This window comes from Rhyacophila brunnea, unplaced genomic scaffold (genome assembly GCF_057557595.1).
Source record: "Rhyacophila brunnea isolate RB1 unplaced genomic scaffold, BYU_Rbru_1.0 scaffold_4, whole genome shotgun sequence".
In the NCBI taxonomy this organism is placed as follows: domain Eukaryota; kingdom Metazoa; phylum Arthropoda; class Insecta; order Trichoptera; family Rhyacophilidae; genus Rhyacophila; species Rhyacophila brunnea.
The window spans coordinates 8,323,970-8,338,897 of record NW_028233068.1 but is presented as its reverse complement, the minus strand read 5'-3'; the positions used below and the strand labels follow the sequence as shown (position 1 = coordinate 8,338,897).

General features: G+C 34.9%; 2 protein-coding genes across 9 annotated transcripts in view; one reads left to right on the top strand and one right to left on the bottom strand.

The window, feature by feature from the left end:
• LOC147066802 (transferrin-like) overlaps window positions 1–1,895 on the top strand; it is a 30,330-nt gene extending 28,435 nt beyond the window's left edge. For 7 of the 8 annotated variants that reach the window (XM_085954239.1, XM_085954246.1, XM_085954242.1 and 4 more), the window contains exon 16: window positions 461–1,893. In XM_085954239.1, the coding sequence (XP_085810365.1) occupies window positions 461–640 (180 nt within the window). In that variant the 3' untranslated portion in view covers window positions 641–1,893. Of the gene's footprint in view, window positions 1–460 lie in introns of all 8 variants that reach the window. The other variant, XM_085954240.1, reaches the window with a different exon arrangement.
• A 2,148-nt stretch (window positions 1,896–4,043) lies between these two features.
• Window positions 4,044–14,839, bottom strand: CCT7 (chaperonin containing TCP1 subunit 7). The gene is made up of 7 exons (XM_085954249.1): window positions 14,762–14,839; window positions 12,505–12,603; window positions 11,345–11,506; window positions 10,467–10,642; window positions 9,787–9,968; window positions 6,549–9,302; window positions 4,044–6,013 (listed from the first exon to the last, which is right to left on the bottom strand). The coding sequence occupies exons 1-6, from the start codon at window positions 14,762–14,764 to the stop codon at window positions 8,299–8,301; spliced, it is 1,626 nt and encodes a 541-aa protein (XP_085810375.1). The 5' UTR covers window positions 14,765–14,839; the 3' UTR covers window positions 4,044–6,013; window positions 6,549–8,298.
• Between the last annotated feature and the right edge of the window lie 89 nt (window positions 14,840–14,928).

The following is a 14,928-nucleotide window of genomic DNA, read 5'->3' as shown; positions in this document are numbered from 1 at the left end:
AGTGGAGGTTTGTATTAACAGATTTTGTTTTTACGAGAAATGGATGTTAGCCACTTACTCAACCCATTAGGTCCATACTCTGACTCATACATAAATTGAAAACAAACTTGCCAGACCCAGGATTCGAACCTGCGACCATGACGCTACAGGCCGACGCTTAAGCCGCGCGGCCATCGTGGTTACACCGTCTGTAATATGTATTCGTAATTCAACGAAAACAAATAAGTATGACTAAAAAAGTGTGCACTATTTTTGTCAGTTCGCCCATAGCATAACTAAACTTTTAAAAACTAACCAGCACCATCTGCAATTTGTATTCTTAGGTCAATGAAAATAAATAATTATGACTGACAAATTTAAGTGTTAACTATTTATATCGAATCTCCACACCCTACCTCCACATATCACCATTGTTGTATTGTCTTTTAAAATGTCTATAAAAATTGTTCATCTTTCACAGGATTCAACAGTTGGTCTGGCGACATCAAATTCAGACAATGAAATGGTTACAAACTACGTCGATCTCTTCAAACACGTTGATGACTGCACAGGCGGTGCAGCTTCCAATTTCCAAGTCATGATGCCAGTACTCGCCACGCTTATTTCAGCCATATTTGCGCAAGCAATCTTGACACGTTAAAAAACCGTGGAAATCATACTCTGACCGCTCTCACCATTGCTCATCCTGCACTGCACCTAAATCTTTTATTTACAAATACAAGCATTGTGGTGGGAAGTGCACTCATTTAATGGTCGCAGTATATCATAGAATATATGAAATCCAAATTGATTCAAAATTTGCACACCTTCATAACATATAATTAATTAATTAGGTTTCACATGTCAATAGATACGATAAAATTGAAGATACGTAGATAGATACTGTAAATTCTGTATTCTGGACACAACATGAACAACAGGGCTCGAAATGGACCGGAACGCCATTCCGGTTCGTGAAATCGGTAAAGATATCACTACTTCTCGTGGAAAAAAGAATTTGACCGTCTGAGCTAGATATATCATATAACAAAAAAGCTAGCACTTATTTTTTAAAAAATACACATAAAATTTGTGTATTTATGTTAGAAAATTATCGAGTGCTCCGGTTCGTGAACTTTCCCATTTCGAGTGCTGAAAAATCCCCTTGCTTTTTCGCATATATCTCAATACCGATGTAATACAGATGAGAACTTCTCAACCTTTTTGAATCACACACAGTTTTAGAATAAAATTACAGTCGAACTTGGTTATTACGAGGAAGATGGTACCGACTGAATTTGCATCGTTATAAGCATTACTTGTTATAAGAATTTCTGCGCCATATTCTATTTAAGTATAGAACATAAAGAAATCTGAAAATCGTCGAAAAAATCCCCGAAACAACGCTAGTAGGTACCTACTGACTTCACAAAGCTTGGATTTTTTACATGCAATTTCAACCATATGCGTGTATACTTTTTCAATGTTGTCAGCGAAAACACCAATTAGGTACCTACTTAGACACTTAACTAGTGTCATAAACGTAAAATCTCAACAAATGTTTCCTCATTACATCCGAGATCTCACTATTATCGTAATAACCAAGTTCGACTGTATATATTTTTTTGAATTAATTTGAATTTATTTTCCGACATTTACATTCAGTTGGTAGTATTAATAATTAAATTAGTGTCCCCGCATATGGCATCTGTACGTAATCAGTTTTACCATTTAATTATAGCAAGAGGACAATAAAATTATTGAAAACCCTGTGTTCATTGGTATTACTCCTCTGCCATGATTGGTCATCTTGTTACCAATCAGAATATGGCAGCCGAGATAAAATTTATCAGTATTGTAAACAATATTATTATTTTATTCATGTACAAAATAATAATAAATTGGTTTGTCAAGTATCAAGTTTAATTAAAAAAATGTAATGATAGTAGGTAATAAGATATGTATTTTTATGATAGGAAATAATGAAATTCGTGCCAATCTATGGAGAGGTCCTTGTAGAGAAAGTATGCTTAAGGAGTTTTTTTATTTTTTATTGTCCGTGATACATTCACTGGATTTTTAGTCAAAGTTTTTCATGATCATCACTACATTATGTATATATTATGTGTAAGGCATGAATATACTGAAGTGGACAAGCATCAATTCTCAGGGCAGCTATTTTTAAGTATGGTTTTCTGCGGTAAATCAGGATGTTTTAGATTTTGGGTTACGAATTTACAACATTTTACTAATATTTAAACATCTAAAAACATGTAATCTGATTTACCATAAAAAACTAAACTTAAAAATAGCTGTCCTGATAATTATTGACGTTTTCTGTCATATCAATATATTCACTTCATCCAACACTTCCTGACTAAATAATATGTACTTAATATATGTACTATTTTATACTATAATATACATTAATTAGCCACACAATTAATGTTGTTTTGCTAATAATTTTATATACGGAGCATTTACTAATGATATAATAAGGGGCTTTACACATTCATAGATTTGCTGTAAACAATACTATTATCACAACAAAAATGCAGGAAGTTAAACATCTTTTAACCTTTGTTGTAGAAAAAATTCAATGTATATTGGCTATGGTGGGCGCCGCATGGTGACACATTTCGTATTAGGAATTTTGAAAGCAATTCGATTTATGAATCAAATGATTTTGTGTGGATGTATTGGCAACAAATTCATTATTATCTTCTTCTATTGGCAGCCCTGAAAATAAAATGGCGGCTAGCGTTTATGTGGTTTGAAAATTTGCACACCTTCATAACATATAATTAATTAATTAGGTTTCACATGTCAATAGATACGATAAAATTGAAGATACGTAGATAGATACTGTAAATTCTGTATTCTGGACACAACATGAACAACAGGGCTCGAAATGGACCGGAACGCCATTCCGGTTCGTGAAATCGGTAAAGATATCACTACTTCTCGTGGAAAAAAGAATTTGACCGTCTGAGCTAGATATATCATATAACAAAAAAGCTAGCACTTATTTTTTAAAAAATACACATAAAATTTGTGTATTTATGTTAGAAAATTATCGAGTGCTCCGGTTCGTGAACTTTCCCATTTCGAGTGCTGAAAAATCCCCTTGCTTTTTCGCATATATCTCAATACCGATGTAATACAGATGAGAACTTCTCAACCTTTTTGAATCACACACAGTTTTAGAATAAAATTACAGTCGAACTTGGTTATTACGAGGAAGATGGTACCGACTGAATTTGCATCGTTATAAGCATTACTTGTTATAAGAATTTCTGCGCCATATTCTATTTAAGTATAGAACATAAAGAAATCTGAAAATCGTCGAAAAAATCCCCGAAACAACGCTAGTAGGTACCTACTGACTTCACAAAGCTTGGATTTTTTACATGCAATTTCAACCATATGCGTGTATACTTTTTCAATGTTGTCAGCGAAAACACCAATTAGGTACCTACTTAGACACTTAACTAGTGTCATAAACGTAAAATCTCAACAAATGTTTCCTCATTACATCCGAGATCTCACTATTATCGTAATAACCAAGTTCGACTGTATATATTTTTTTGAATTAATTTGAATTTATTTTCCGACATTTACATTCAGTTGGTAGTATTAATAATTAAATTAGTGTCCCCGCATATGGCATCTGTACGTAATCAGTTTTACCATTTAATTATAGCAAGAGGACAATAAAATTATTGAAAACCCTGTGTTCATTGGTATTACTCCTCTGCCATGATTGGTCATCTTGTTACCAATCAGAATATGGCAGCCGAGATAAAATTTATCAGTATTGTAAACAATATTATTATTTTATTCATGTACAAAATAATAATAAATTGGTTTGTCAAGTATCAAGTTTAATTAAAAAAATGTAATGATAGTAGGTAATAAGATATGTATTTTTATGATAGGAAATAATGAAATTCGTGCCAATCTATGGAGAGGTCCTTGTAGAGAAAGTATGCTTAAGGAGTTTTTTTATTTTTTATTGTCCGTGATACATTCACTGGATTTTTAGTCAAAGTTTTTCATGATCATCACTACATTATGTATATATTATGTGTAAGGCATGAATATACTGAAGTGGACAAGCATCAATTCTCAGGGCAGCTATTTTTAAGTATGGTTTTCTGCGGTAAATCAGGATGTTTTAGATTTTGGGTTACGAATTTACAACATTTTACTAATATTTAAACATCTAAAAACATGTAATCTGATTTACCATAAAAAACTAAACTTAAAAATAGCTGTCCTGATAATTATTGACGTTTTCTGTCATATCAATATATTCACTTCATCCAACACTTCCTGACTAAATAATATGTACTTAATATATGTACTATTTTATACTATAATATACATTAATTAGCCACACAATTAATGTTGTTTTGCTAATAATTTTATATACGGAGCATTTACTAATGATATAATAAGGGGCTTTACACATTCATAGATTTGCTGTAAACAATACTATTATCACAACAAAAATGCAGGAAGTTAAACATCTTTTAACCTTTGTTGTAGAAAAAATTCAATGTATATTGGCTATGGTGGGCGCCGCATGGTGACACATTTCGTATTAGGAATTTTGAAAGCAATTCGATTTATGAATCAAATGATTTTGTGTGGATGTATTGGCAACAAATTCATTATTATCTTCTTCTATTGGCAGCCCTGAAAATAAAATGGCGGCTAGCGTTTATGTGGTTTGAAGTCCGTTGCTTGTTTTGTTTACATTTCTCGATGTTTTTATGATAATTCATCTTAAAAATAATCATCAGTAAATTGCTTTCGTCTGCCCACATAAAAGTACCGAGAGATTATCTTTCCATGAGGTGTTTTTATGTCTGAGAGCGGCCCTGCGAATTGGGAAACAAATGATGTCACAGTAAAAACATGTGTGAAATTCTCTCCAAATGAAACTGCAATGTGAAGTCACTTGTAGCTAACGTAATCAGTAGACCAGAAGTCCTTTTTTGCTTCAATTTCATTCATAGGCACCATCTTAATAGAAGAAGGTTCATGTCATATCTTTAGCTATAGTTCATCTTATCTACGCATGTGTACAGGCCAAGAATGTATTGCTTTATTGTCATGGCTATTACAATGCCATGTTCCAGATGTCTGTAAATAACAATAAATTGTAATATTTTTTTTGTATCATTCTTAACAGGGTATACAAACATCTTTTTAAAATATTTTGTTCATTTGTACTTGTTCGACTTTTTTATATAAATTAATAAACTATACTTTTTTTATAGTATGTTTTTTATTGCAATGAGTAATAATTACAAGGTATAATCTCCACTATACTGAGAAAACCAAGAATTTGGACTATCACTTAACTGAGCATTTAGTATTACATGATTTTAGTATGGTTGATCAATCAATCAATGGAAAAATCAATTTATGATCGTTCATTCTAAAAAAATTGACGCAGACTGTCCTATTAAAGGCAGTTATACATACATGATGAGATTGTTTTGGTTTAGGTACAGGTCGACCATGTTTTGTGTTCGAAATGGTCAATGTAAGTATGTAGTAATAATTTAACAATACACCATCCATTTCAAAAAAAATACTATTTTTAGACATACAAAAAGGAATTTCAGCATAAAAAAATAAATGATTCTCTAATAGCCAAAAATTCAATGAGAATAATGAAACTGTTTTAAATTTTTCAACATTTTTTACAAGCTCAATATTATATATCTGTAATTTTATATCTGCACAGAAAACTTGTGCTTATTTCTTGATACCGTTAGGGCCTCAAAAAAATTTTCATGTAAAATAATCTTTATTTTTAAACCGTGACAGATCCTAAGTAGATTATAATCTAAGACTCCACATGGTGGAGGTTGTATTAAAAGATTTTTCTTTATACAAGAAATGGATGTTAACCACTTGCTCAATCGATTAGGTTGACACACATTGACATTGATAAACAACATGTGTATTTTTTTACGAGATCTGGGACAAACATCACAAGCCCACGCGTTAGGCCATCCTCCCACGGCGCAACTTATGTCCGTCAGAACTGAAACTAAAATTCCAGCCAGTATCTAGCTAATGTATTTCAATGGCGGCTCGCTGACGGCGAGACTGGAATCTCTCGGCTTCAAAACGGTCGCGAAGAGATGCGACATGCTAGTCGCGCGGTCTCTCAAGTTTCCAGTCACCGTAAAACAGTGGTACCAACATAATTAGATTCGGTGAAAAATCATATTTTCTTACCAAAATTGGTAGCACTGCGAACAAGTATCATGCTATAAAAACCATTTACAACCCAAGACGTCAAAAGTACAAGACAAGCAAAATTGAAATAACCTAATTTTATTCAAGTAAACGCGGCAGCGTGCGTGTTGTTGGTTTTTCGTACAAAACAGCTGGTGGTACAGTTTGACAGTTTGAGGTTATGTGATTATTATTTCAAGTGGTCTCACTAGCGCCGTGTGCGAATCATCACATTGGTCAGTTTATGAGTACCATCACCAACCAGTTCCACCAGATTTGAGTTGCGCCGTGGGAGGAGGGCCTTACACACTCGGTCATAGTGACTGTCAGCTAATTATCTTCATTTTTAAAATAAAATTTACATTTAAGATTCATCATTTACCTACTCAGGTAGCAATTTAGGATTACATAGAACTATTCTAATTCACATTTGAAATATTTTGCAGAAGAGTTTTTTGAAACAGCCTACTTTAGTTATTTATATAGTTTGATAAAAGTGTATGCACCATTTTTTTCATCAATAATCCTACTAAAATATGATGCATACATAAATAAAAATAATTTCAGTAAATTGTTTCATAAAACTCTCTCCTCAAAAATTTCAAATGTAAGTTAGAATAGTTCTGCATTCAGCTGACATGTGTGTTATCAGCATTTTTTCAATAAAAGATCAGTGGTGTTTGGAAGAAATATAGCTACATAATAAATGAAATACTGTTTATTGTTTAGTGTTGTTTATTAGTATTTTTTAATAAAAATTATCATAATGGATGAAAGCGATGGGTGACAAAGCTATTATAAACAAAATTATGAAAACAGCAAGACATACAGAATTTTGAACACGGTTCAAGTTGACGAAATTCCTATCAAAAAATAAATAATACATTTTGTTATACTGTCCTATGTTGATCACAATATTTTACTTTACAATACTGGATTAAAATTTCGTATTTTTAAATGCATACATGGTAGGCGGAATAACATTATAAGACGTGTACATAAATGATATCCCGACATTGGGGCACTGAAAATGATTCAGATGTGCAGGGTTTTTGAGTATGGGAGGGCGGAGGAGGGAGGAAGAAATCTCCAGTCCCACATTCTTCGCACGATTGCAATGAACAATGAATAAGTAGACATATGTTCTTGAAATGTATTTTAAATAACAATATAGGATTATTATCTTCACAAAAGATAAAATTAAATACAATGCTGAGGTGTATAAAGCTAAATAAAGAGGAAATTAACTCTGGACCCGAGAGATAAGGCGAGTGTAAGCCTAGTCGCACACTAAAAATCGTCTCGACTGGGACATAGCCATAAAGACGCAACATGCAACTTTCTTCTGCGCGCGTAGGCGAGGCCATGACACAAGAGTAAAATCACACGGCAGGCCAAAATAAAATGACAAAGTGTGACATTTCGGGATTATACCTTCGCTGCATGTCAGGTGAAATTTGCTGCATGCGACACCAGCTGTTTTTTCAAACCAAAAGGTTGCAATCGTGTGGCGGAACATTAAGTTACATGTGTTTTGTGAATGTTAAAAAAATCATTCATACATTTTCAACGTGTTGCAGTCGAGCTGGCTAAAACATTTTTTTTTTTTACTATGTCCGACCCACGATGCTATAGGCCGACGCTTATGCCGCGCGGCCATCGTGGGTAGTCAGTAAAAACGAAATCTTATAATTAAAATTATTAAACATGGTATCTAAATAGCTCGAAAACACTACCTACTAGAAAATATTTTAAATATATGTACCGCGCGGGACTCGAAAAACACATCCATCGAATTCTGGTCAATGATCATTAACAATTCAGTTATCTGCACCACATTTAAAATACAATGAAATTAACTAATCGCATAGGTTCATCAAATTTTGTTTTTTGTCGCTGCTAAAACGGTTGCGCTTTTTACTTAACTCTCCCTACCTCTTGTATCCAGAGCTGTTCATCAGGGTATTGTCGATATTATAATGTAGTAATTATATTTTCCTCATAGATATTAAAAGCTATCTCTTAAAAGTATAATTGAAAATATTCTAATTTGTGGACTTAGAAACCGGGCCTGCCCATTCCTCGCCCCGCCGGCATCTGTGGAGCTCCCCCCGCGGCATCAGCTTTCGCGTTCTTTACAGTCTCATCGACGGAGAGGATGAGGCAGGCAGCCTCGCACGCAGAGGTCAATACATTTAGTTTGATGGCCACGGGCTCCCACACACACTCTTTCATGTTATCTGAGATGTCTTCCTTCTCAATGTCCACGCCAAACCAGGTGCCACCCTCCTGATGATGTCTCTGTCGGAGTTTATTGAGCATGTTGGTAGCGTCAAGACCGGCATTATCGCACAGCTGGCGCGGGATGGCTTCCAAAGATCTAGCGACAGCGGCGATCAGCAATTGCTGCTTGCCTGCGACCGATCGGGAGTATTCTCGGAGGTATTTTGAGAGTTCCATCTCAATAGCTCCGCCTCCGGCGACCACCGAATCGTTTTGGATGGCCCGTCGGACGATCATGATAGCGTCATGCAGAGACCTCTCCGTTTCTTCCAAGAACTGCTCTGCTCCCCCTCGGAGGATGAGAGTGCATGTTTTGGCATTGGGGCAGCCTGTGAATATGTTGAAACGATCAGCGCCCACCTGCTTCTCTTCGAAGGCGGCGGCCCTACCTAAAGCTTCCTGCCTGATGTCTCTGGCACTGGCGGCCACGGCACCCCCACACGCCTTCTGCGTTCTCTTGAGATCCTCTTCAGAGACACGGCCCGCGCAGAACATGTCTCTGTCAGCGAAGTACTGGGTGGCAACGTCACCAATGGGAAGTTTGCTGAGGACAACAGATGCGCCTGATTCGTGGATCAACCTCAACTTTTCGTAGAGGATCGACCATTCAGCGTCAACCACTTTTTGGTACTCGGCAACATTTTCAACGCGCACTTCGGCATTGTCTCTTTCCGCTTTGAGCTCCAGCTCAATATTGAGCAGGGCGATCTTGCAGTCCTTGTAGTTCTTAGGTTGCATTTCAAATCCTGCATATGCAAATGTCTTTTTGAATGCAACACCTAAAATGAAAACATAATCAATACTACTATCACAATAAACATGGCCAGTCTATTGAAAAAGAATATTCACATTAAAAAGTTTCATTAGTAGGAAAGAGTTTTATTGTGCAAGTAGCGTTCAGTCAAGCATTGAAGCGAACGACATGGGACATGGTTAGAATCCTGTACCAAATTTACAGGTGTTTTTTCCAATGTTCGTTTGGATCCAGAGCATTGACCCAATGGATTGGGCGGAGGGCTAACCAACTGTGTCCAACAATATTTACTTTGCTGACATATCGACTGTGTTTAGGAAAAAGGGCGTAACCCTCACTGAACAAATTTTACAGGAGAGGCAAAAAACGTCGATATGAAACATATTATAAATAATAATTTATATGAAAATTAAGGCGGAAATATACCAAAAACATCATAGATTATTATAATACATTGACAAGATAAATGCATTTAGTTACTCGGACATCTAATAAAAGTGCAATATTACCAGAGATAAGGCAGGATTCTTCCAAAGCGCCTCCGGGAACTTTCTTGACTCCGATCATATCAAGAGGTAGCAGCCCATCAAGTGAAAGGACAGCATCTACAGCCATCCTGGCAAAGAATGGCTTCTGTTGGTTCACCAGCTTGCTGCTGAGGGCTGTGTTGGCACACTTTTCAAGAACTTGTCTGAAAAATCAATTCAAAGATTATATCTCACAATTCAACTTGCCGCTACTTTCGATTCCACTCCTTTTATGCTTCAATTACTCATGCATAAAAATAACAATTAAAAATCAATAAGTACATACTTATTATCGCAAATTAATAAAATCGTGAAAATCTTCGAAGTCGATAAAACTCTAACATAAATGTCAAACAATTCACATGACCAAACTAAATTGATAATTTATTGAGCATTTTTGCTCAATTAAACTCAATTTAATTTACTTATCCTACCCAAAAATGATTGTTTCGTTCAAATTTCTTCTCAAATATAATCTTTTATTTATTTTTGCCATAATTTGGATTTTATAATTATAAATACTTTTTAGAGCTCTGGAGCTCACATAGTCAAAATGCATTCACTACAAGAGATGCCACTTGTAGGAGGGGGCTCCTCTATGTTTTTGCTAATTTTGGCGAAAAATTACAACATGCAACATTACGATTGAATTGTAAACAAACCTGTCAGAGCAGTCAACCTTAACGGCCAACTCCTTCAGCCTCTGCGTGGCCAGCTGCGCGGAGAGCTGTACAGCCCTGATGATGACCCTCGGATGAACTCCATCCTCCACAAACGGTCGAAGACGCTGTAAAAGTTCTCCGGCCAACACCACAACAGTTGTTGTGCCATCACCAACCTGTCATTCGGAAGATTTACAAGTATTAGTAAGTATAGTAGGACATGTTGCCTTTGAGTGAAGAGGGTCGGCCGTTTGTATAAAAACGAAGTCGTGGATTCAAATCTACCGCTGGTCAAAAAAAAATATGTATGTTATTTATCAATGTGTATTCTGTGTATTTGATCAAGTGCAAGGACCAAGTGGGTTGGGTGAATAGCTAACAAGTATTCCTCGTAAAAAAAGGTCTGTTAATCCCAGGGCTTCGAACTGGAACTGAACAGAAAACCTGAAAAACTGTCAATGTGTCGATCGTTTAAAAACATTTCGACCCTAAGCAATAAAATCCGACCAAACAGGATGCCGCCGGGATCACATTACGTTTATGACAAGTGTCTAAGTACCTACCTAATTGGTGTTTTCGCCGACAATATTGAAAAAGTATCCACGCATAATATGGTTGAAAAAAGTAAAAAAATCCAAGGTTTGTGAAGTCAGTAGGTACAATAAACAACTTCTTTTGTAGTTTATGAATGCCATGCTTGTTTTGGGGATTTTTGCGATGGTTTTCAGATTTGTTATTTTGTTCTGTTTAGGATTGAACATGGTAGTTAGCTTATGAGACTCAAACTATCAAGATAAAGACAAAATCAAACATCTTTTAATGGGTACATATGTAAATTTTTTTGTGAATTCTACCAAGTAGACATAAAAATAAAATACCTCAGCATCTTGTGATTTGGCGATATCAACAAGTGTCTTGGCTGCCGGATGGATGATATCTAGGAGTTTGAGAATTGTGGCTCCGTCGTTCGAGATGGTGGCTCTGCCGTTGCCGTCAACGAGAAGTTTGTCCATGCCCCGGGGGCCCAATGTTGTGCGAACCTGTAAATAATCAAATGTAAATGACTAATGCAAAACATTCGCCCCACCACCGTCGATGAAAACTTAGTGCTGCAAATTTTGCTTGTACCATTACACCAGCCCGTCGAGCCTGAAGTGGAAGATGAGCAATATTAGTGGTAAATTACGTTTGTATTTTATTTTCAACCCTTTATAAAAATTTTATTTCATAGAGAAATAATAAAATGTTTATTTTTTTCTGTTAGCAAGTAAGAACAGGCTACTAGAGAATTAGATACACAGTACACTCTCAGTAACCAGCCGCTCGATTATCCGACAACTACTATAATCCGCTGTTATTGTTACTAGTTGAAAGCACAAAATCAAGCTCTATAATTCACCGATATTTGATTGTCAAATTCAGTAGTCCGCCACGTACAAGTATACAACGCGTTCATCATGAAGAAAGTAATGTACCAGGGAGGAAAGTGCACAAAGACCGCATCACAATAATTATTATGGCATGCTCCAATGAAACCGGGGACACACTAAATGAACCTTTTGGTCATAGGGAAAGCCAAGAATCCTAAGCCATTCAAGAATATTTGCCTCAAAGAACAATTGATTGTGCCAAGTGATTTACTGTTTAATATTTATTTAATAAACTTAGTTTATATACCTATGTATGTAAATACTTGATTTTGATTATAAATAAAACCGTAATTTACTAGTACAAATTTCTCAAAAAAACTATTTTTATGAAATACCTACTTACCTGTTTTAATTTTTACCATATTTTATATGTATCCACTATAATCCGCCGCTTTCATTAATTGGACACTTGTTTGGTTTTTGGGGTGGCGGATTTCTGAGTACTATCACGTTTATTACAAACAATAAAAAATGTTTAATAATTTGTTAAAATATTTTTTTTTCTATTGATAAAAAGATGTAAAAAAATAATAAGCAAATCAGATGTATTCTATTGCTAAGATGTATAGAATAGTCAGAACATAGTTGATAAATTAAAATATACTTACGGAGTCAACGACCATCTGGCATGCATTGATGTTGGAGAGCAGCTGGGGCTTTCCCTGCGACGTGTCCGTCCCTTCGCGCAGCAGAACTATTTGGGGCTGCTGCAATTACAGAAAAACAAAAATTTATACCTCACATACGAAAGCATCTAAAACCCACTTATCACGTGAGACATCTCTTTTATGAGATTAAGTAAGTTGACCCTTGTAGATACACAGGCATAGGATATGAGTTGGATCCACAATATTGCCGCATTTTGTGTGCGGAACTTTTTACGGTAATGGTGACGCAGATGACCGCACAACCTTTTATAAATTTCTATTTAGAACAAACCCAACCAAACCTAACATCTACCCCAAACTAACCTAACCTTAGTGTGTGATAACGATGCATCAAAGTGTATGAAAATATTAAACTTTAAATTAACAATAAAATTATTGGATCGAAAAGCATCTCCGCCAAAAAAAAATGATAAATGGTCATGCAGTCATCTGCGGCACTATATAAAATTATATATTATAAAAAAAATTACATATGCAGTTGGCCGTATCACAGTTCACCATGGCATGTTCTATCAGAAATAGATGGCCGCACAGTATTGAGACCATGCATGTCTAAATAAAATACATAATAAAAACCATTGGAAAATAAGGGAAAGACATAAGAAAATAGGTAAGTAAGTAAAATAGAAATACAATCGTATACTTTATATAAAATTCTGGTGGGTGCTCGTAAGTATTTAACAAATCTGATAATAATTACAGCGTTATTATTAAATATTCGATACCGATCAATATCAAATTAATGTTTTTATTGAATCTAATTAAATTGGAACATTAATGTCTGCAATACTCGACGAACAACGCATTTAAAAAAAAACTTTGCCATACGGCCATCTCTTTCCGGTATTTTGCTGCCAACATAAATAATTCTAATACTTACCATAGAATTAACAATGTTTTTAGACCATGGAATAGTTATATTATCACAATTCAAGTAGGTATCACCATAGTCAATTATATATTATATCAAATACATATACCTACTTAAATAGTATTTTCATTTACTTTTCAGCAAAAACCCCCCCCACTCACATAAAGGTACCTATATTATATAGAATAAAAGCTCATAGGTATCTGCAAGTGTATATTTAAAAAACTAAATATATAACAAGAAACAGTACAAGTTGGTTTAACCTAGTCCGCGCGGAGCATTTAATTACTATTTAATTACGACCATTAAATAACATGCTAATTACATCGAATGGCCAACGAATGAGGGCACAACAGCTGTGCCGTCAGCGGTGAAATGGATATAAAGGAAGCCAGGCGGGAACTGTGCTAATTTTCATAGCTGATTTTCACAAACTTCATGAATTCAAGAATGAAAACCTAACCTAACAAATAATCCAGTATATCGGCTATTTTTGAAAATTAGTTTGCCGCTGGTTTCCCTTAAACTGGCAAGAACCCACTAAACATATCCGGTATGGTAATTTTATTATAAGTACTCCATATAGTTCTTGTGACAAAGGTCACTAGAGAACAAAAATCAAACCAAAACATAACACAACCTACTGAAACCCAAAAATAAGTAGGTTGTGTTAGGTATTGATTTGGTTTTTGGAGTACTTATTATAAAATTACGGTAGTTTGTAACGATATAGTGTAGATAGGGTAAGGTTTATCCAGTATATAAACTTTTGCATATAAAATACATCTGTAAAGTAGAAGTCACAAAATAGTAATGTTTCAGTAGTCAAGGTAAAAAAATGCATTTGTTTATATGTAATTAATAGATTTTCAAAAGTACTAATTGGCAGTGGATGTCGGATACATTATAGGTATCCAATCGAATTGCTTACCATTCAATTAACTATAAAGTTAGTACATAAAACTGATGAATACATTCATCACACCCACACACACAACGGAATAGGTTAGGAAGGTTGAGTCAGGTGACAGACGTTTCTAGAAACCATGACAATTTATGGTAACGAAAACAATGACTTAAATCGGCTTCGCCAAATGATAAAAGACAACGGAAATTAAATTTCGATACATTTTATCTATAACTATTCCAGATAGTTCCATCAGATGATTGTATAAAAACAATTGTTTAAATAAGCGGCGACTGCCGGATGAAAAAGGGGAACAAAAATAATGTAATTTCTGGATTGAGAATTTAAAAACGAATCACCCAAGCGACAAATAACGAAGAATATCGGAGAGATTAAAGAGGTATTCACAGATTACTTACCATTTTGTATATTATATTTTGAAAACAAAAATTAATCCCAAAAGCACGACCACTCTGAAGCTGTCACAATTTAGCAATTTCAAACATAGACAAAAATAATAATGTTGCTATATGTTACGTAAAAATATTCATAGGATATTATTGCGATAGAATGATCAGCCTACAAT